Below are 22118 nucleotides of genomic sequence, written 5' to 3' on the forward strand. Positions count from 1 at the left end.
GTGGCTGAAGCATGAAGGGACATATGAATCTTTAGCGCATCTGGCATGTGAATATCTTGCAACACCGGCTACAACAATGCCATGCAAATGCCTGTTCTCACTTTCAGATGACATTGTAAACAAGAAGCAGGCAGCATTATCGCCTTCAAATGTAAACAAACTTGTTTGAGTGATTGGCTGAATAAGAAGTAGGACTGAGTGGACATGCAGGCGCTAAAATTTTACATTGTTTTATTTTTAATGCAGTTTTTTTGTACATAATTCTACATTTGTAAGTTCAACTTTCATGATAAAGAGATTGCACTACAGTACTTGTATTAGGTGAATTGAAAAATACAATTTCTTTTGTTTTTTTTTACAATGCAAATACTTGTAATAAAAAATAAATATAAAGTGAGCGCTGTACACTTTGTATTCTGTGTTGTAATTGAAATCAATATATTTGAAAATGTAGAAAACATCCAAAAATATTTAAATAAATGGTATTCTATTATTAACAGTGTGATTAATCATGATTAATTTTTTAATCACTTGACAGCCCTATATACAATTCATTGTTTATCCTGTCCTCTCAAATGTTCATCTTCTCTCTACATTTAAACAGTGCTGATCTTTTCAATTCTTCTTCATAGGCTTCTTCATAGGCTGTATTTTAAAGAAGCCTTATTGAGGGCGCGGGAACAAACCATCCCGATGTGCAGAAAGAATAGCAAATATGGCAGGCAACCAGCTTGGCTTAACAGTGAAATCTTCAGTGAGCTTAAACACAGAAAGGAAGCTTCCAAGAAGTGGAAACTTGGTCAGATGACTAGGGAGGAGTATAAAAATATTGCTCGAGCATGCAGGGGTGTAATCAGGAAGGCCAAAGCACAATTGGAGTTGCAGCTAGCAAGGGATGTGAATAGTAACAAGAAGGGTTTCTACAGGTATGTTAGCAACAAGAAAAAGGTCAGGGAAAGTGTGGGACCCTGAATGAATTGGGGAGGCAACCTAGTGACAGATGATGTGTAAAAAGCTGAAATACTCAATGCTTTTTTTTGCCTCAGTCTTCACAGACTAGGTCAGCTCCCACGCTGCTGTCCTGGGCAGCACAATATGGGGAGGAGATGAGCAGCCCTCAGTGGTGAAAGAACAGGTTAAGGACTATTTAGAAAAGCTGGACATGCACAAATCCATGGGTCCAGATCTAATGCATCAGAGGGTGCTGAGGGAATTGGCTGATGTGATTGCAGAGCCACTGGCCATTATCTTTGAAAAACTCGTGGCAATCGGGGAGGTCCCGGGTGATTGGAAAAAGGCAAATATAGTGCCCATCTTTAAAAAAGGGAAGAAGGAGAGCCCGGAGAACTACAGCCTCACCTCAGTCCCTGGGAAAAACATGGAGCAGGTCCTCAAGGAAACCATTTTGAAGCACTTGGAGGAGAGGAAGGTGATCAGGAACAGGCAACATGGATTCACCAAGCGAAAGTCATACCTGACTAACCTGATTGCCTTCTATGATGAGATAACTGGCTCTGTGGATATGGGGAAAGCAGTGGACGATCTTGACTTTAGCAAAGCTTTTGATATGGTCTCCCACAGTAGTCTTGCCAGCAAATTAAAGAAGTAGGGATTGGATGAATGGACTATAAGGTGGATAGAAAGCTGCCTAGATTGTTGGGCTCAACGGGTAGTGATCAGCCGTGGTCTAGTTGGCAGCCGGTATCAAGTGGAGTGCCCCAGGGGTCGGTCCTGGGGCCTTTTTTTCCCAACATCTTCATTAATGATCTGGATGATGGGATGGATTGCACCCTCAGCAAGTTCGCAGATGACACTAAGCTGCAGGGAGAGGTAAATACACTGGAGGGTAGGGATAGAGTCCCGAGTGACCTAGACAAATTGGAGGATTGGGCCAAAAGAAAGCTGATGAGGTTCAACGAGGACAAGTGTAGAGTCCTGGACTTAGGACAGAAGAATCCCATGCACTGCTACAGGCTGGGGACCAACTGGCTAAGCAGACCTTCTGCAGAAAAGGACCTGAGGATTACAGTGGATGAGAAGCTGGATATGAGTCAGCAGTGTGCCCTTGTTGCCAAGAAGGCTAACGGCATATTGGGCTGCATTAGTAGGAGCATTGCCAGCAGATCGAGGAAAGTGATTATTCCCCTCTATTTGACATTGGTGAGGCCACATCTGGAGTATTGTGTCCAATTTTGGGGCCCCCACTGCAGAAAGGATGTGGACAAATTGGAGAGAGTCCAGCAGAGGGCAGAGAAAAATGATTAGGGGTCTGGGGCACATGACTTACGAGGAGAAGCTGAGGGAACTGGGCTTGTTTAGTCTGCAGAAGAGAAGAGTGAGGGGGGATTTGATAGCAGCCTTCAACTACCTGAAGGGGGGGGTTCCAAAGAGGATGGAGCTCGGCTGTTCTCAGTGGTGGCAGATGACAAGCAGATGACAAGAAGCAATGGTCTCAAGTTGCAGTGGGGGAGGTCTAGGTTGGATATTAGAAAACACTATTTCACTAGGAGGGTGGTGAAGCACTGGAGTGGGTTACCTAGGGATGTGGTGGAATCTCCATCCTTAGAGGTTTTTAAGACCCAGCTTGACAAAGCCCTGGCTGGGATGATTTAGTTGGTGTTGGTCCTGCTTTGAGCAGGGGGTTGGACTAGATGACCTCCTGAGGTCTCTTCCAACCCTAATCTTCTATGATTCTATGCTTCCAGTAATTTTTCACCATTTCTACTATATTCTGTAGGATAATTGAAAGTGAGCACAGTATTCCAGCTAAAGCCATAGCGTTGATTTATTTAATTGTACTATAAAAGTTTCTGCATAATTCTCTATCCTATTCCTTTTGCATTCTAATATTTTGCTTGCTTTTTTTGACCATTTCTATAAACTGAGCAGAGGTCTATAGTGAACTCTCCAGTGATGGCTAGGTCTTTTTTCTGAGTTAATACAGTTAATTATTTATCGTTAATACTAAGGCAAGCAAATACTGTGTTTAAAACTTACTGTGTACCAATGCTTGGACTTGAAGATCAACTTCGTTCTTACTAGTTGGTGCTTGATCTGATAAATTAGTCCTTCTAAAACAAATTTTTAGCCTAACTAATCCCAAAGAGCATAGAGACTGATACAGAACCATGGTTACTGTTCCCAGAACATAGCTAACAATTTAAAGAGGCAGACATTTCCAGTGCAATAACTTTTTCCTTTGTCTTTTCATCAGGTCAATATCTTCTTTCAGAAACCATTTTACTTTTGATTCAGTAATATATCATCTTTACTGATGTGTAGACAAATGGGAAAAAGGAAATGAGAAGGGATGGCCGAGTCTTTAATTAAAGACACGGAGTTTGCTCTTTGAGCTTATTGGACAGTTCTACATGGGGTGCAGAGAATCATCATAGAGCTCCATGTATTTCACAAATGTGAAAGAACATGAAATAAAACAAAAAACTAACCTCACAGCAGCAGCTCCTGTGTGGTGGGGCTGGGCTCTGCTCCAGGTGTTGTGACCTGGTGCACGGGGTCACACTGCCGCTCTGGGTTGTGCCGGCCACCCACCAGGATGGAAGAGTTGCCAGGCCAAACCTGAGCACAATACAGTGATCCCATGCACCAGGTCACACTGTCCAGAGCGGGGAGGCAGGCCCAGCACCACTGCACAGGAGCCACCACTGCACAGTGAGTGTCAGGCAGGCTCATTCTGCAACTGCAGGGCCTCCCGACCACCCCACCTGGGCCTCCCATGATAAAACAAAGTCAAACAAAATTCCCCCCTAATGAAATGAAAAACTATAAAATGAAAAAGGGTTTCACAGGGGTCTACTCATCCGCTACGTGGGGCCAAATTTGTGAAATTGTATCCACAATTAGTTTCTATGGTAACTGTATCTCAGAGCACAAACACAAACAGAACTGGCAGGAGGCACCTGATTTCATTTTCTCTGTTCAGAAACAATCAGAAGATTGATGTTTCAGGCTGTTCCAATGCACACATCTCATGTAAGTACTTCTTACTTAGATAGTGACTACATAAGTTCTTCTTGGTAAACACCCAGTAAATTTCATCATTTCTTCTTGCTGTACATTGACTGCTGTTACACTCTAAGGCCATGTCGACACTACGAAATTAGATCGAATTTATAGAAGTCGGTTTTGTATAAAGCGTTTTTATACAGTCGATTGTGTGTCCCCACACAAATGCTCACAGTGCAACCGTCAACTTCTGGAGCGTTGCACTGTGGGTAGCTATCCCACAGTTCCTGCAGTCTCCGCCTGCCCATTTGAATTCTGGGTAGAAATCCCAATGCCTGATGGGGCAAAAACATTGTCGTGGGTGGTTCTGGGTACATATCATCACCCCCCCCCCTTCTCTCTCTCCCTCCATGAAAGCAACGGCAGACAATCATTTCATTCCTTTTTTCCTGGGTTACTCGTGCAGATGCCATACCATGGCGAGCATGGAGCCCGCTCAGTTCACCGTCACTGTATGTCTCGTGGTTGCTGGCAGACGCGGTACTGCATTGCTACACAGCATCAGCTCATTGCCTTTTGGCAGCAGACAGTGCAGTATGACTGGTAGCCGTCGTCGCCGTATTCCAGGGTGCTCTTTTAGCCGACCTCGGTGACGTCGGTCAGGGGCACCTGGGCAAACATGGTAGTGATTCAGCCAGGTCATTTCCCTTTTAAGTTTCGTCTCATGGCGATTCAGTCCTGCCGGCAGTCCTACTGCACCGTCTTCTGCCGAGCACCCAGGAGATGATGATGGCCAGCAGTCGTACTGCATCATCTGCTGCCAGCAAGATGTATAAAGATAGATGAAGTGGATCAAAACAAGAAGTAGACCACATTTGTTTTGTATTCATTTTCTCCTCCCTTCTTCCCTCTCTCTGTGAAATCAACAGCGTGCTAAACCGAGGGTTCTGAGTTCTATCCTTGAGGGGGCCATTCTCTTTCTCCTTGATGCAAAACCACCTCCTTTCGTGATTTAAAATCCCTGTAAGCCAACCCTGTAAGCCATGTTGTCAGTCGCCCCTCCCTCCATCAGAGCAATGGCAGACAATCATTTTGCACCCTTTTCCCTGGATTGCCCGAGCAGACGCCATAGCACAGCAAGCTTGGAGCCCATTCAGCTCACCACAGCATTGACCACTGTAAACCCCTCGCGCATTATCATGCAGTTTATGCAGAACCAGCACCTGAAAAACCAGGCAAGGAGGCGATGGAAGTGCGGTGATGAGGACATGACCACAGATTTCTCTGAAACCACAAGGGGTACTTTTCAATGGTGGTGCAAGCACTGGTGGATCACAAGGGACGTTTCACCAACAACAACATGGGATGGCTGGGAAAGGTTCATGATGCTCACGTCTTCAGGAAATCTGTTCTGTTTAAACGGCTGCAGGAAGGGATTTACTTCCCAGATCAGAAAATAACTTGGGGATGTTGAAATGCCTATAGTTATTCTTGGGGACCCAGCCTACCCCTTAATGCCCTGGCTCATGAAGCCCTACACAGGCACCCTGGACAGTAGTAAGGAGCTGTTCAACTATAGGCTGAGCAAGTGCAGAATGGTGGTAGAGTGTGCATTTGGACCTTTAAAGGGTCGCTGGTGCACTTTACTGACTCTCTCAGACCTCAGCGAAACCAATATTCCCATCGTTATTGCTGCTTGCTGTTTGCTCCACAATTGCTGCTTGCTGTTTGCTCTGTGAGAGTAAGGGGGAGATGTTTATGGCGGGGTGGGAGGATGAAGCAAATTGCCTGGCTGCTGAATACGTGCAGCCAGACACCAGGGCTGTTAGAAGAGCACAGCAGGAAGCACTGCACATCAGAGAAGCTTTGAAAACCAGTTTAATGACTGGCCAGGGTACTGTGTGACACTTCTGCCATAGTCTTTCAGCTTCTGCAACCTTCATAACAGCAGCGCTGTTCTCTCCCATTCCAAGCAAAGCACGTTGAGTTGGCCATTTAGTGCTGCGGTTTTCCTGTTAACGTGCCGCAGCAGAAACCAAACTAACCCCCCCCCCCCCATCCAATTCTCTGGGATGATCACTTTACCCCTCCCCCCACCACATGGCTGGTATCAGGGAAGATCCCTGCTAGCCAAATGCGAACTGCTCAGCGCCATTGCCCCCCCTCCACCCCACCGCGTGGCTAACTGCGGGGAGGATTTCTTTTCAGCCACAGGCAAACAGCCCAGTAGGAACGGCCACCTCTGAATGTCCCCTTAATTAAATTCCCCTATTTCCAGCAGGTTACCATGAACGATATCACTCTCCTGAGGATAACACAGAGAGATAAAGAACGGATGTTGCTTGAATGCCAGCAAACACCGGGACCATACGCTGCCAGGTTTTGTCATGCAATGATACCAGATTACTTGCTGCTAGCATGGCATGGTAAAGTGTCCTACCATGGAGGACGGAATAAGGCTTTCTCCCCAGAAACCTTCTGCAAAGGCTTTTAGAGTACCTCCAGGAGAGCTTCATGGAGATGTCCCTGGAGGATTTTCGCTACAGACTTTTCCAGTAGCTGTACTGGCCACGAATGCATTCCAAGTGCTCAGGGCTACTTAATCATTAAAATACGCTTGCTTTTATAACATGTATTGTATTTAAAAGGTACACTCACCAGGGGTCCTTTCTCCGGCTTCATTGGATTGGGAGGGTATTTCAGTCAGGGTGATAAAACGATCCTGGCTGTCGGGGAGAATGGTGTGCTGTGTGCTCTCAATCTCGTCCTCTTCCTCCTCATCTTCCCCGTCCGCAAAATCCTCAGGCATGGCGGAGAGTACCCCATCATCGGAGTCCACGGACAGGGGTGTGGTAGTGGTGGCAGCCCCCCCTAGAATTGCATGCAGCTCAGCGTAGAAGCGGCATGTCTGGGGCTCTGTCCCGGAGCGTCGGTTTGATTCTTTGGTTTTCTGGTATGCTTGTCTGAGCTCCTTAAGTTTCATGCAGCACTGTGTTGCGTCCCTGATGTAGCCTCTGTCCCTCATGGCTTTGGAGATTTTTTGAAATGTTTTGGCATTTCGTCTTTTGGAACGTAGTTCTGATAGCATGGATTCCTCTCCCATACAACAATCAGATCCCGTACCTCCCGTTCGGTCCATGCTGGAGCTCTTTTTCGATTCTGGGACTGCATGGTCACCTGTGCTGATGAGCTTGGCTGGCCAAACAGGCAATGTGATTCAAAAGTTCCCGGGGCTTTTCCTGTACACCTGGCCAGTGCATCCGAGTTCAGAGTGCTGTCCAGAGCGGTCACAGTGGTGCGCTGTGGGATAGCTCCCGGAGGCCAATACCTTCAAATTGCGTCCACATTAACCCTAATTCGAAACGGCGATGTCGATAACAGCGCTAATCCCCTCTTTGCGGAGGAGTACAGAAATCAGTTTTAAGAGCCCTTTATGTCGAAAAAAATGGCTCCGTTGTGTGGACGGGTGCAGGGTTAATTCGATTTAACACTGCTAAATCTGACACAAACTCGTAGTATAGATCAGGCCTTAGTAGGCTTAAAAGTAATCACCAGGAAATTTGCATTCTGGCTTAGAATTTGGAATTAACTATCTGTGTGTATCATTTATCCTGTATCCTCTATCATGCATCACGCAGGTAGACCGTGTTTTACATGATTTTTATGCTCAGTAAACAAAAGCTTAAATCTGTTTTCTTTTCTTTGCTTTTCCGCAAAAAATAGCAAAAAGTTCTGGGATTGTCTATCACCTGAGTACCCATCTATTTAAGGAAAATTACCAAACCGCTCAAATTGGAAGTGTGAGAACAGCTGAAGTGACTGTGAATTTTTGTACTTACTTTCTGTATAAAGCGTGTGTCACTTTTACTGGTGGAAAAATGAACAAAATAATCTGTTCGGCCTTCTACTCTCCTTATGAAATCTAGGACAGTGATATTTTTTTCCCCTAAGTGAGGCACTATTAAAGTAGGTTTATTTCAAATCAGAGATGATTATTTTCTGGTGCTCATCAACCCCTTAAGGTCCCCTTACCATTTTGATTCAAATCAAGAGGCATTAGCCATGGGCCCCTCCAGAATAGGTTGTTCACTTAGCAAAAGACTGGATTATTACTAATATTAGCTCCAGAATATTAGGAGGCAGACTTGGCATAATGCTACTAGTCTACAATAATTCCTGAAACTCTCTCTGCCTAGCAGCTTAATCTGATAATACATCTGTTTACACTGGACTTGTTTTTTGTTATGGATTTCTCTAAGAGATATTGTACATGAAAACATTATATACAGGGGAATAAGCCTAATTACAACTCACTGCACAAACTTTCCATCGCGACAGGTTTTAAATCTCTTTAGTGAAACTGACGTATTGTGCATAAATGACAAGATTGACAGAAGGGTGCTCTCTAACCTGTAGAATGTGAAAAACATGTTACTTTTAGTTTGTGTTTCCTCTTTTTATAATCAGACATTTACAGAAAGCCGAGTGTGATTTATTCTTTTCTTCTTAATTAATTGTTAAGAAGTGTTTGAAAAGGCATTAAATCTTCCCTTCTGCCATTAATCTGTAAAGGGGGAAGGGGATTTTTAATGGCCTCACGGTATATTGCTTTATAAAACTGCTGATTCTAGCAGAGCCAGAATAGGACTACATACTAATGTACGAAACACTGAATGCAGTCAGTGAGCCTTCTGCATTTATGGAGGAAAAGACTAATAGCTCCATTTTAACAAGGCTCTTAACACTTGGGCCATCAGCAGGCATTGAGTGAGTGAAATTGAGAGAACTCCTATAAGCTAAAAGCGTCTAAGTTCAGCATTCTTACCTCAGTTTGAGTCTTCCTGATAGGATTTCACATCCAGCCAACTACAACTGCCATCTTGAAAACAAACCAAGTAGCAAGCTGATGTTTTCCCTGAGCGCATTAATGCTTCACTTCTGAGACGACACTAGAGCATGATAAATGCACTGACCTCCCTGTTGGATATTCAGCTTTACAACAGTGTTAGGGAAAGCTTCTGGATTTGTGTTATGAATGAAAGCAAAGGTTGTTTATATCGCATTTTTTACTGTAGAAAAATTGACAACAGATGATAAACAGATCTGGAACTAGTATGTAAACTCATTCTTTCCTTTGAATAATGTGTGCATTACTCAGCAATATTAAAATGCTTTTATTTAATCAGGTTTATCTCCTGATTTTGCTGAATTACAGGTGGGAGACTAACCTAAAAAGTTTACAGTATCCCTGCTGGCCTACTGCCAAGGGAACCGCACTGAGGACCTGTTCTAAACAGTCCTTTGATATGGAACCCTTTCTTGTTAGCAGTGATAAGATTAAGTATGGGATTTGTGGATTCTCTGAGCCCTTGCCTTTCTTTTGTTGATTTTGGCACCCTGCAGCATCATTTGTTCTCTGATTATCATTTTGAGATGCATTGTCAGTAACTGGTGTGTATAATTGATCTTCATCTCTAATTACTCTTCTCTCCACAGGTGTCTGGAAAAGGTCCAGATGGGAGTTCACACAGTCTCCACTTTGAAGGGATGGAAAGGCAATATGCATCCTTACCCAGGTACATCACTGAGGCTTCCTCGTGCACTGATTCTATCTGCATAGAACAGCCGTCTGGCTCTGAAATGAGAGATTATGTTGCAGTTTTGTCTCGCTGCCTTCTGCTGATGATTTAGTGCCATCTTTATAACTGTATTAATAATTTAGACAGTTGATTTTTAAAAAAATAAAGTCGTTCTCATTGAACATGTCAGCAAGAGTCATGATCCACAGGGAAAGAACATGACAATGAGGAAGCTTAGTGTGCTAGAGTTATAGCAGGTCTTAGCAGGGCATAACTGTGACAGAGTTTATAGTGCTAAAATCATAACTGGCAATGACAGAGCATTGCTGTGAGGCATCTGCACTGCAGCCGTGACAGCTCCTACAGCACCACCATTGCTGGAAGGAAAATTTGACTAACAATCCTGTTCCAATATGGTAACTATATACTGTAACTCAACTCCATTGGAAATGAGAGAGAATTCTTGGAGGTTTTGGGGTTTTTTTATGAATAACTTTAGTCTGGAATCAGCAGGGCGTGACAAAGAGGAAACCTTTCAAAGATTACAATCCAGGTTCTGTGAGAGTTCTAATAGCAGAGTGTGAGAATTAGCAAGCTAGAAAAAGAAATGAAGAAAGATTAGAGCAGTGGGGAGAAAATGAAAATAGAGAATATTTACCCTCCAAGCATGCTAAGCAAGAAAGTGGATCTTCGGTAGAGATGTGGAGGAGCAAGTTTTCCTAAATGAGGGTGAGACAATCAACTAGCCACATTTCCTGAGGACCCCAAAGGGCATGGCACATCAGTGCTGGTATCTGTGGGAAATAAATGAGCGTGCATTGTAGCTACATCTTTTCTTCTATTTTTTCCATTTGACTGTTTGTTTCTAAATGTGTTGTTGCAAAGGCTGATTGACCTTAATGTAATATGACATACCACTATGAACTAGAATATAGAGGTTTCAGAGTAGCAGCCGTGTTAGTCTGTATTCGCAAAAAGAAGAGGAGTGCTTGTGGCACCTTAGAGACTAACCAATTTATTTGAGCATGAGCTTTCGTGAGCTACAGCTCACTTCATTGGATGCATCCGATGAAGTGAGCTGTAGCTCACGAAAGCTTATGCTCAAGTAAATTTGTTAGTCTCTAGAATATAGAGAATATCTCAATGCTTGAAAATAATTAGATCTCTTTTCAAAAAGCTGTTCCACAAACTTCAGCATTGTTGGACTTAAGTAAGTACTTTTTAATGTGTGCTGTGTTGTTTAAACCACAGAATGCACCTGTGGTTCAGTGGCTGCCTATCATTGATTCGTGTTGGTGGTTGTTTGCAGTGGTGGTCTAGTGACATTGGTCCCGGGATATTAGCGAGATAAGGTGGGTGAGGTAATATCTTTTATTGGACCAACTTCTGTTGGTGGAGGAACATGCTTTCAAGTTCCACAAAGCCTCAAAGGACCTGAAGAAAAGTTCTTTGAAGCTTGAATGTGTCTCTCTTTCGTCAACAGAAGCTGGTCTAATAGAAGTCTCACCCACTTATCTCTCATATACTGGGACCAACACCGTGGCAGCAACACTGCTTAATAGCGTGCTGTTTGATTCTTAGCAATGGTTTTTATATTTTTTTCTGTTCTAATCCATATATATGTCCAATCCTTTTTTCTGAATCCTACTAAGTTCTTGTCCTCAGTTATACCTTTTAGCAGCAAGTTCCACAGATTAAGTATATGTAGAGTATTAAAAAAAAATTCACCTTTTTATCAGTTTTAAATCTTACTGCCTTTTATTTTATTGATCAGCCACTTGTTCTTGAATCACAAGAAAAACTTGAACAGCAATGCCCAATATACTTTCTCTGCCCCATTCATTGTTTTGCCTTCCTCTTTCATGTCCTCTCTTATTCATCTGCTCTCCAAACTAAACAATCCTATTCTTTTCAATCTCTGTAAATATGGTAGTCTTCCTATGCCTCTAATCACTTTAATTACCTGTCTCTGAATTCCCTCTTATTTCAGCTCTATCTTTTTTTGAGCTAGGATGACCAGAACTGATCACAGTGTTTCAGATATGAGCATACCATTCTTTTATATGACATTAGAATGTTTTCACTGCTATTTTCCAACCTGTTCTTTTTGCATCCTGTGTCTTGTTTGCTTTTGTGAGGGCAGCTACATCCTTAGTAGGCAATTCCTGTGAGCTATTCACAATGACACCCAATTGTTTTTTCCTGAGTACTTCCATCTGACTCAACCCATTAATCTCCCCATGTTCTTCTCAAAACCTCAATTTCAGCTAGTGGAAACTGGACTCCATACCCTAAATCTCGACAGGGCTTTGAGGGTTTAGCTGGATAGGACGGGGAATTTAGGAAGTTATCAAGACTTTCTATGGCCTTTGGGGATCAGTGTAAAGAGGGGGTCACTTCTGCTCAGTGCCTGTCTAAGAAGATTAGGCTGTAGCATGAGTCACACTGTACTTTAGTTGGGGTGTCAGTACCTCATGGTCTTAGCACCCACACTGCCAGGGATCATGCAATATCAGTAGTTTGCCTCCATAATGCTTCCATCCTGGAGAGAGCAGAGCACTGGAGTGACGTGCTCTCGACTGCATGTGTTGTTCAACAGACGGGCTGCTGTGTTCTGAACCAATTGTAAAGAGCTCTTGTAAGTTTACTTCTCTGAAAGCACCATAGTAATCAAGGCCAGAGATCATAAATGAGTGGGTCACTGGGCAAAGTCTGAATCCAGCAGAAGAGGCTGCAGTCTTCCTGGCAGCCACTAATGGAAATGAGGATTATTTTGCAGAGCTGGCCGTTTGAATATCCGGAAGTACAGAGGAGTCCAGGTGAAAACCAAGGCCGAGAACTCTGGAAATCTGCCTTCAGATCGTTAATAACCTATTTTACATGGAAAGCACTCAGCTACGAGGAGGAATGGGCAGCAGTACAAAACCTTAAGATAGATCGATGTCCTTATCGAGGTGGCATGTTCTTCAATGTATTTCCCTCTCCCCACCAGTATCCCCTCCTTTTTTCCAGGGCTCAGCTTTATTCACCTGCTGCTCATCCAGTTGTTGAATTCAGTCAAGCCATTGGACACCTGTGGGAGGGTGCTGTTTCCGTCTGATCTGGGTGTGATGTATAGCTGAATGTCATCTGCACACTGCTGGCATTTTATTCTATGCTGTTCTTATTCTCTATTAGAGATCTCGCTCAGCTGCCCATCACTGACTGCAGCCTGATTGGCCTGTCCCCAGCATTATGCAATCGTCTTGAGTTTTCCCAAAGCTCGTCATGGGAAAATGCATCCGATGAAGTGAGCTATAGCTCACGAAAGCTTATGCTCAAATAAATTGGTTAGTCTCTAAGGTGCCACAAGTCCTCCTTTTCTTTTTGCGGCTACAGACTAACATGGCTGCTACTCTGAAACCTGTCATGGGCAGTGTGATCAAACTGGGCATCTTGAACATTGTGGGAAATTTGTAAAAAATGTGGGCAGTCTGATCTAATGGTAAATTATCAAAATCCTTCTCACCTTCCTTTTATCAGCCAATCAGTGTAAAAAAGGTGTAATTGCATGTAAACAGCTGGCTTTTAGGGCTAGAAAGGGGTGGCGGAATGGGGTTGCAGAGACCATTTCCTAACAAATTAAGCACATTTCTAATCTTACATCGTTTTATAAAAGTAAGTCTCTGTCACCAGCCTGTGGGACTTACCTAAATTCACCAAGCAGACAAGTAAAGCTTCAAAAGTTCCAGGGAAGAGGGGAGAACACTTCTGCAAGAGGAAGGAAAGCATCCGGGCTTGGGCTGTGGCTGGTTTCTCTTGGGAAAAAAATCAGCACAATAGCTGGAATAATTAGATGCCCTTGCAATAAAACTGTTACTGCTACCTGGCAACAAGCAGGAGCCATGTTGGAGGGCATGAGAGATTGGAATGAACGAATGAATAGAGAACTTTGGCATCCCTCTGAAATGGTCACGAGAGAACTAGGGTTACCATCACATTATTTTGAAAAATATGCCGTATGTTCCCAGGGCACCCATTCAACTCTGAAGGTGTGCGAGGCTACCTACAAAGAAGGCATGATTGTCATTGGTAGCATACCCAAGCTCTCCTGCTATATCTTTCATTAAAGTTCAAATCCCAGTTTTAAAACACCCATGGCACTTTGCCCTGTGGCCTTATGTTTTCATCTCCCTTCCCTCTGGGTGCTGAGAAGTTTAACCAAAGCACAATGGATCAGATTCTTAGCTGGTGTAAATCAATGTAGCTTCACTGGCTCATGACCTCTATTTCAGAGCAGAATTAGAGAATATGCGGTTCTGTAAGTGTGTTTGCCTTTTCAACAAAAGAAGCAAAGAATTTAAAATATATGGAGGTAATCCTGTTCCTGTTGAGCTCAGTGACAAAAACCCTGCTGACTTTGATGGGAGCAGGATCTGTTGTATGTAAGGTTATTTTTTAATTAAAAGTTGAAATACTTCTGTCTGTTAAGAAAAGTAGGCAACAGCCTTAAAAGAAGCTTTAATATGTGGCTAGCTTAATCAGTAGCCAACTGAGTTATGTGGTCAAGTTTTTATCGAAGCTAGTATCAGATTATAGGCTTTATTTGAAAACATCTAGAGAGACACAAATGTTATCTACTGAATTATTGGTGTGTTACTATGGCAGGCTAGTGGCAGGTCCCCATATCATACTGCACTGTGCTATATCATCTCCGGATGGAAGCAAAATGGTAAAGGCAGAACATAAAGCTTTGCAAGAAAGATACAGTTCTTGGCACTCAGCAGCTATGCGATGCCCCAGGGCTAAGGCTGAGTAGTGCTGAATGGTATTATTAAGCAATGTTAAATCTTCAAGGACTTGATTCTTAGGCTCCGCGGGGGACTATTTGGGAAATAGGAGCATGGTTATAGTATGAGGAGCTAGAAAAATATTTTTGTTTGTTTGTCTTCAGTAACCCACCTCTCTCTCTTTCACATCTGAAGTATTTATTCGGTTAAACTAGTGGACAAATATGCACTTGAAGCTGGTTTAATTGCTCACAGGGTTTTTTTTTGCACTTCAATTTCATTGCGGTCTGTCATAACGTAAGCTATAATTTTGCTCATGGCAGCCCCAATTGGAGAAATATTATGTCCTAAGCATGAAGAGTTATTCCTTTCTCCTAATGGATTCGGAAGTAGGCTCTGACTAGTAACTAAGCTGTCAGTCACTAAAACAGACCCAGGGATTGGTGATGCTGTGATATATACCACAAATCTCAGCCCCCTTGCTAGTAAGAAATGCTGATGTCACAAAAAGTCAATGTTTCAGTTCCTCAAGGTTCTTCATATGATCCAAGAACAAGCATTTGAGGCAAAAAGAACATTAAAAAATAACCGTAAAGACTAAAAAAATAAATTCAGATTGTATCGATCATTTCCGTGGCCAAGGAGAAGAGGGCTGAGCAGAACGGCACTTTCACAAGTGTGTTTATGTTCAATATAATATGTACCCCAAAGATGGGAAATCTATTAATGTATTAATTAAAGAAGTGGCAGCGCAATGCATTGCCTTTGCCAGGAGACTCGTGTTCAGGATCCGCTATGCAACTTGCACTTCCTAAGTCAGTAAATAAAAAGGGTGTCATAGATTCCAAGGCCAGACAGGACCATTGTGATCATCTAGTCTGAGCTGCTTAATAACACAGGCCCCTAGAGCCTTACCCAGTAGTTTCTGCATCAAGCTCATAACTTCCGTTTGAGCTGTGCATGGGTGGCCAAACTGTGGATCATGAGTCACGTGCGGCTCTTTACCGTTATGGTGCGGCTCGCTGAGCCACCCCATTGTCCACCCACCAGACTTGGGGTGGGGGGAGCTCAGAACCTCAGCCTTGCAGTGGGGTGGTAGGGTAGGAACTTCTGTCCAGTGGGGAGGTGGGCCTTGGGGCTTGAGCCCCATAGCGCACCAGCCAGGCCTTGGAGCTTCAGCAGGAGTGGGGCTAAAGCCCCGAGCTCCGGCAGGCATCTCTTGTGGGGCTGAAGCCCAAAGCTCTAGCAGGTGTGCCCCAGCTCTGGAACTTCTGAAGATTGTCGTATGCAGCTCAGAGGGTCAGTAAGTTTGGCGACCCCTGAGCTATGGAATGTCTTATACAAAGATATTTAGTCTTGATTTTAAGACTTCACTGATGGAGAATCCACCACTTCTCTAGGTAAGTTGTTACACAGGTTATTCACCCTCAGGATTAAAAAATTGTGCCTTGTTTCTAGTCCAAATTTATCTAGCTTCAGCTTCCAGTCATTGGATCTTGTGCCTTTTTTGGTTAGATTAAAGAGCTGCCTATTGTCAGAAATCTCTGCTCAAGTAGGTGCTTGTACACTGTGATCACCTCATCTTTTAACCTTCTCGTGGATAAATTAAAGAGGCTGAGCTGCTTCCGTTTCTCACTAAAGGCATGAAGACAGCATCGCCAAAGGGGTTGGAGCCTTCCCTGCAGGACAGTTTGTGAGGCAGCATTGACAGTCATGTAGGCAAAAGCCATTTCCCACCATTCTGGGCAGAAGAAGAATTTCCGTAACAGCTGCCCTCATAAAGGAGGCCCTCACAGAGACAGACAAGAAGCGTAGGTTCCTCACCAAGCTCTACTGGCTTCCTCATCAAGTTCACACTAGTTGCCATTATTTCGAGTTGGTGAAGTCTGTTTTTGCTGACAAGTCTGCTCTCATTTTACAGCTCCATTGCTTTTCTCTTGGGTACTGCAAATAACTCCCCACCTCGCTTGTCCCTTCATAACCTTCAACTCTCATCTCATCTGCACTTCCGTGCTGCCTTCATCTTCTGGAATTGCCTCTCACTCCCATTGTACAAGGCAAAGACCCTCTTTCCATGCGAATAATTCCTTAAAATTCCTTTTTTGAAACCTGCATCAGTATTAACCTGCTTCAGTAAAAAGGTAACCTGCTAATTAAAAATGGCTATCTTCTTGGTTAGAACGGCCATGTGGCTCATCCAGTGCATTGTTTGTTTGATTTGTATTGTCTGTCCCATTTAAACTGTAAACTGCTCTCCTTTGGTATACAGCTAACCAAAAAAACATCACTGTCTCCTATGATATCATTCCTGTGATGTTCTACCTAGTTATCTTCTGACACCTTTCCTAGTGCTTAAAACTTATCTGCTCTTCTGTTTTCCTTTGTTTGTCTCTTCAATTAATATCTGCATTATACACTGCCTTGGAATTTCCATTTGCTTACTGCAGCATTGATATTACATTCAACAGATGTGTACTCCAAGTAATGCCAGTACTGATCATGGGCGCCACTGCAACTTTAGTAGCAATAACCTGGGACAAAGGAAAGTGCACAGAATAACCCATATGTTGTATGTTTATAAATGTGTCGCTATCGCCAAACTTTTACTAGCAATGAAATAATTTATTAATCCAAGTCCAGACAGATCTTGAGAATTATCAAAGGTCTGTTCCGTCATGGAGGCTGTGTTACTGAGTATATCTTACGCATTTGTACAAAGCTAATCTGTCAACTTCTGATGTTCAGTAGAATATACTTGCCTATTGCGGTCATCATAGAATTTGAAATGTTCACCTGGAGGCTGAAACAACTCCTTTTTAGCTGCATTTATTTTTTCCCACAAAATTCTGTAGAGAGGTAGGCAACTTTCTCATCTTGGGATAAGCAACAATTAATCTGTATCCCTCCCTCTTCCACTCCCTCTTCCATTACTGACCACTCTATCCTTTATCTAGCTTAGTGATATAGTACTAATGTATTTTGATGTCCATTCTTGTCCTTAAGTCACTGCACTGTAAACTGTTGATTGTCACACAGATTATGTGGTCACACACGTATCTAAACTCGTTAACTTGCCTCAAATCTTAACTTCTACTTCCACACATGACAAATCTTGAAAAATCAATAAAGTTCATGAACAGTGGAGGATTAAACTCCCTCATCCTTTCAATCAGTTTTCCCAGATAGAAAATACAGTCCCAAGCGCCTCTCCCTATTGTGTCTCCTGCCTATCTGAATGACATCTCTGACTCCACCTCACACCTAAGGACTACCTACACTACAGAAACATCTATAGCTCAGTGGTTTGTGCATTGGCCTGCTAAACCCAGGGCTGTGAGTTCAATCCTTGAGGGGGCCATTTAGGGATCTGGGCCAAATAATTGGGGATTGGTCCTGCTTTGAGCAGGGGGTTGGACTAGCTGACCTCCTGAGGTCCCTTCCAACTCTGATGTGCTATGATTCTAAGATGGTGGGACAATCCCATAGCCTGTTCTATAATAGGGTAACTCCCATCTACTAAAGAACAGTGTGGGAGAATATCACTGACTTTTGGGGGAAGGGATAGCTCAGTGGTTTGAGCATTGGCCCGCTAAACCCAGGGTTGTGCGTTCAATCCTTGAGGGGGCCATTTAGGGATTTGGGGCAAAAATTGGCAATTGGTCCTGCTTTGAACAGGGGGTTGGACTAGATGACCTCCTGAGGTCCCTTCCAATCCTGATATTCTATGAAATGTCAGAGGACTGGTTCCAACATGATTGTCCATCACTTGGTTAAAGTTTGTAGTGTGCACTGGGACCTAATAATGGTATAACTGGGCAAAGGTGTGGGATGTATATGCTACAATCACGCAGGGAAATCAGTTTGAGAAGGTCAAGTCCAATATTCTCAGTTGGGGCCAGGATGTGGGGCTGCAGCTCCTCCATGCCACGTGTGCAATCTAGCTACTGAAACCATGTAAACCTTGATCCTCTGGCCCCTTTCTTGGTCCCCTCTCCACATTAACCTATACTGGTCCCGCAGATCTCCCTTATTTCTTGTATTATTCTCCGAGCTCTCAATGTTTTTCTTTTTTATTGTCACTCTTCCATCTGCCTCCTATTGCTTTTTGATGGGGGAATCATTGTTCTGCTGAGTTTCTTGACTGTGCTGAAATGTTTTGCTCAATGTGCCACTCTCATTCTGCATACTTCTCTCTTCTGTCCTCATCTTGGCACCATTGTTTCTCAATCAGGGAGCTTGTATTCTATTTGGTGGTCTCATGAAGTCATCCTAATGTGATACTTATCTGATCTCCATTCTGCCTACCTCCTTCTCTATTACTTTTCTTTTCTGCTGCATCAAATAGCTGTTTTACAATACAAAAGGGAAAAAAAGATTATGATGATGATGGAACTTCTTGTAAGAATTAAAAAGCTTTCCAAGTCAAGGAAAGGATACTTAACTGTGCTAATTAAATGTGAGTTTACAAAAATAACACTTAATTTTAGATTTTAAAATGTCAATCTGCCTTTGGTAAAAAAAAGTACCCAATGATTAGTGGTTCATGGTAATTACAAAACTTAGCCACCCATTGTCTTGAAAAGCCAGGAAAAGAAAACAAACCAGCATCCGCAGAACAAAGGCTGCAACAAGGACTGTAAGGTGCAATGCTGACCCGCTGTTAACTTAATTTAGGCCCAGAATTTAGATCTTGTTAAAAAAAATAAAGTGTAAAAGGGGTGAATGGAGAGGAGGAGATTCCAAAACTTCTTATGAATAGAAATTTTATTTTACGTGTTTTAATTTCAGTGTTGCAAACCCAAGCACAAGAGTGTGTAACATTGGAAACTGAATGTAACGGGGACTAACTAAAAACAAAAGTAAATAGCCTAACTTAATATCAGAAATAAACAAGGAGCATTTATAATGGACCATTTGATTTTGTTTGTTTTCAGTTTTAATAATCTAAAGTAATGTTAGTAACTTGAGTAGGGATAATTTTAAATATGATTTTTATCTCAACAGTGGCCCTTCTATTGAAAATACAGCAAAATCCTAAAATCTGATATCTTCCCATGCAATGATCTCATTATAAGTGAAATATGTGTAGGGTTTTAGTTGGTTTTAAAGTCCTGACAGGTGCGTTCTGAATCAGTTTTAATGGGAATATTGGACTACTCAAGGACCTCCAGGAAAAAAGTTGCAATAAAACAGCCAAGAGGGAATACATGCAGAGAAAAAAGAGATTGGTCCTCCCTGATAGAGCACTAGCTTGGGAACTGAGCTGATGTGCTCATTTAAAGATTAGCTTAAATCCAAAATCACAGTGGAGTCTAACTATCTAACTTACTGTACTTACCACTGCCAGTAATAAAACTGATTACTACAAAAACTGCCTAAAAGCCAGAGCTATCAAGAAGGTCATTATGCCTCGAGGAGGACAGAGTCTAAATCCTGAATGGAATTTCTCATACCAGTGATAGTTCCATACAGGCCAACCATACAAAGCAGAAAAGTGGAGATTCTCTCATTTCTGCATATTGGTACATGAAGCATTTTATGGTGAAATCGTGACCCAGTATCACACTGATGGCTTCAGTCTTATTTTGAAACACAGAGTCAAAATCCAATCCCGAAAAAGTGCATAGAGATCATAAACAAGTGTATTTATTATCTTAAATAATGAGTGTCTTCAAATCAGGCATAGAAAAGCAGGCAGCAAAGTGGGAAGGTTGGTGTTTATTTTAAACATATCTCACAAAATGGGCTTGCAGCTAAGCAGACATGACTTCTCCAGAACTCGTGTGTAAAATGAGGCTTTAAAGATTGCAAACAGGATCATAGTTACAAAAATCTTATCGTAGAATTTGAAAGTGAAGAGGGTTTGTTTTTAGGAGTAATTTCAGCTTCCTTAAAAATAGAGTGGAACATTAGTTGAAATTAACAAGATGCTTCCTATGTAAGCCAAATTAGGTCTTTAATGCTGAAAGGCATTCTTTAAGAAGTCAAGAAGGTCAAGGGTCAAGACATCAAGTCACGAAGTGCAGCTGTCAGGCCACCTCTGCAATTTCCATGGGAGTAACTAAAGAAAATTTAGCAAAGAAAATACCTACAGCAGCAGGGATATTTCTTACAAAAAACCAAAAACTAAAAAACAGATCTCCCAGAAGAATACTTTGGAAGTGGACAGGGGGGCTGGCAGAGGTGGGTTTTGTCAGTTTTTCTAATAAAGCCTCTCAACTCCTCACAGCGAAGAGCCAGTTGATGCAATATGGAATGGTTTAAAAGTCAATTAATTTTTTGAAACTAAACAGCTGGCCTAGGTTGTAAGTAGATATTAGCTGGGATAAATAAATATTCTTTAAAGTGTCACATGTACAAAAAGCATGAGTCTTGTAGAGAATTTAGTGTATGTCAAGGCATAAGGGCTTCCCACTAAATATAAAGCTACTAAATTCTGCTTAAAAATAAAACTAGAGATCTAGGAAAAGGCTGTCTCCAAAGAGAAGCATTTGAGTTAATATTACATTACACATTTTGAAATTATGGAGACATGGCCTCATTAACAGAAAAAGAAGCAGTATTAGCCAGCCCTCCAATGAGTACAAGAACAAAACAAATTTTCATCAACAAAACATTAATGAAAGAAATAAGCATCAGTAAAAACGTTTTAGGTTGAGATGAAGGATCTGTGGAAAAAAGATAAGTGAATGCAAATTAAAAAGAGTGAGCTCAAATTAAAAAACAAAGAGTATGTCCCACAGAATACATCAACAGAGTGACATACTGAGTGAAACCTGGGGAATGAGATGTGCTACGAAATGCAAATGTATCCTCTGCATTATCAACATTGATGTTGAAATCGCCCAGGAGACCAACAGATCGGGAAACTCAACTGGCTGGTTTCTAAATAGAAGATCTTTATATATAGGGTGAAAACATAGCTGCTTAAGATGTATTATAAATTAAATCTGAAAAAGTGTAGACCTTGGATTTTTAAAGTGAGGAAATAGCACTTTATTTTGTCTTGAGGTTCACTTAAAATAAGTTGAGGAAAAGACAACTCTTCCAGCCCAAGCTCTTGAGATTCACTTTCTCTAGATAAATAGACCTGGAGGTGAGGTTGAGAGACAGGCCTTCACCAATTAAAAGTGGCACTAATACCCGATAGATCCCACCAGCAAAGAAGGAAGGAAAGAGTCCATCAATACATACCTTGGACACACAGAACGTAGTAGGTCCAACTTCGTAGCTTGCTCCATCAATATTCTTCAGCAAGCTTCTAACAGCATAATCCATGAAAGTCTCACCCAGTCTATCTAGATTCAGCTAGACTCCAATAAACGAATAGCTGTTCAACCATTGTACTGTTGGTGTCCACTAGTAAGGCTGGCTGCTGTTGGTTTTTATAACCTCAGCCCGTCACCTACCCTTTATCCAATCTTTACAGGACAGATGTGGTAGTTTAATTACAGCAAAGAAGGTGTTATCAGAGAGTTATGCTGTCATAGTAGCAAGATGCTGCCTCTCATAACAAACATATAAAGCGCCCTTAGGAACTATGCTATTATGGAACAGGAAAGAAGAAAATATGATGAGAAAATAGAAAGGTACTTTTTTGGTGGGCCATCTTAATTGGACATCTTACGAAAATTACAGGCCATGTAAACCTCAGCAACTGAAGTATCGTTCTGGTTCATGAGCAAATATGCAGCACACACACCACAAACACAAATGATACCACGCACTAAGAAAGCAAAATAAAATGGATGCCAGGAGGGATAAACTGAGCCAAACAGAAGCAGAAGGGCCAGACTTCTTAACA

General features: G+C 42.3%; 1 protein-coding gene across 1 annotated transcript in view; it reads left to right on the forward strand.

The window, feature by feature from the left end:
* Nucleotides 1-22118, forward strand: part of PARD3B (par-3 family cell polarity regulator beta) — a 617867-nt gene that overhangs the window by 570884 nt on the left and 24865 nt on the right. Inside the window, exon 22 of the mRNA XM_074967987.1 lies at nucleotides 9463-9542. Within this exon, the coding sequence (XP_074824088.1) occupies nucleotides 9463-9542 (80 nt within the window). The remainder of the gene's footprint in view (nucleotides 1-9462; nucleotides 9543-22118) is intronic.

Source organism: Natator depressus, chromosome 11, assembly GCF_965152275.1.
Source record: "Natator depressus isolate rNatDep1 chromosome 11, rNatDep2.hap1, whole genome shotgun sequence".
In the NCBI taxonomy this organism is placed as follows: Eukaryota; Metazoa; Chordata; order Testudines; family Cheloniidae; genus Natator; species Natator depressus.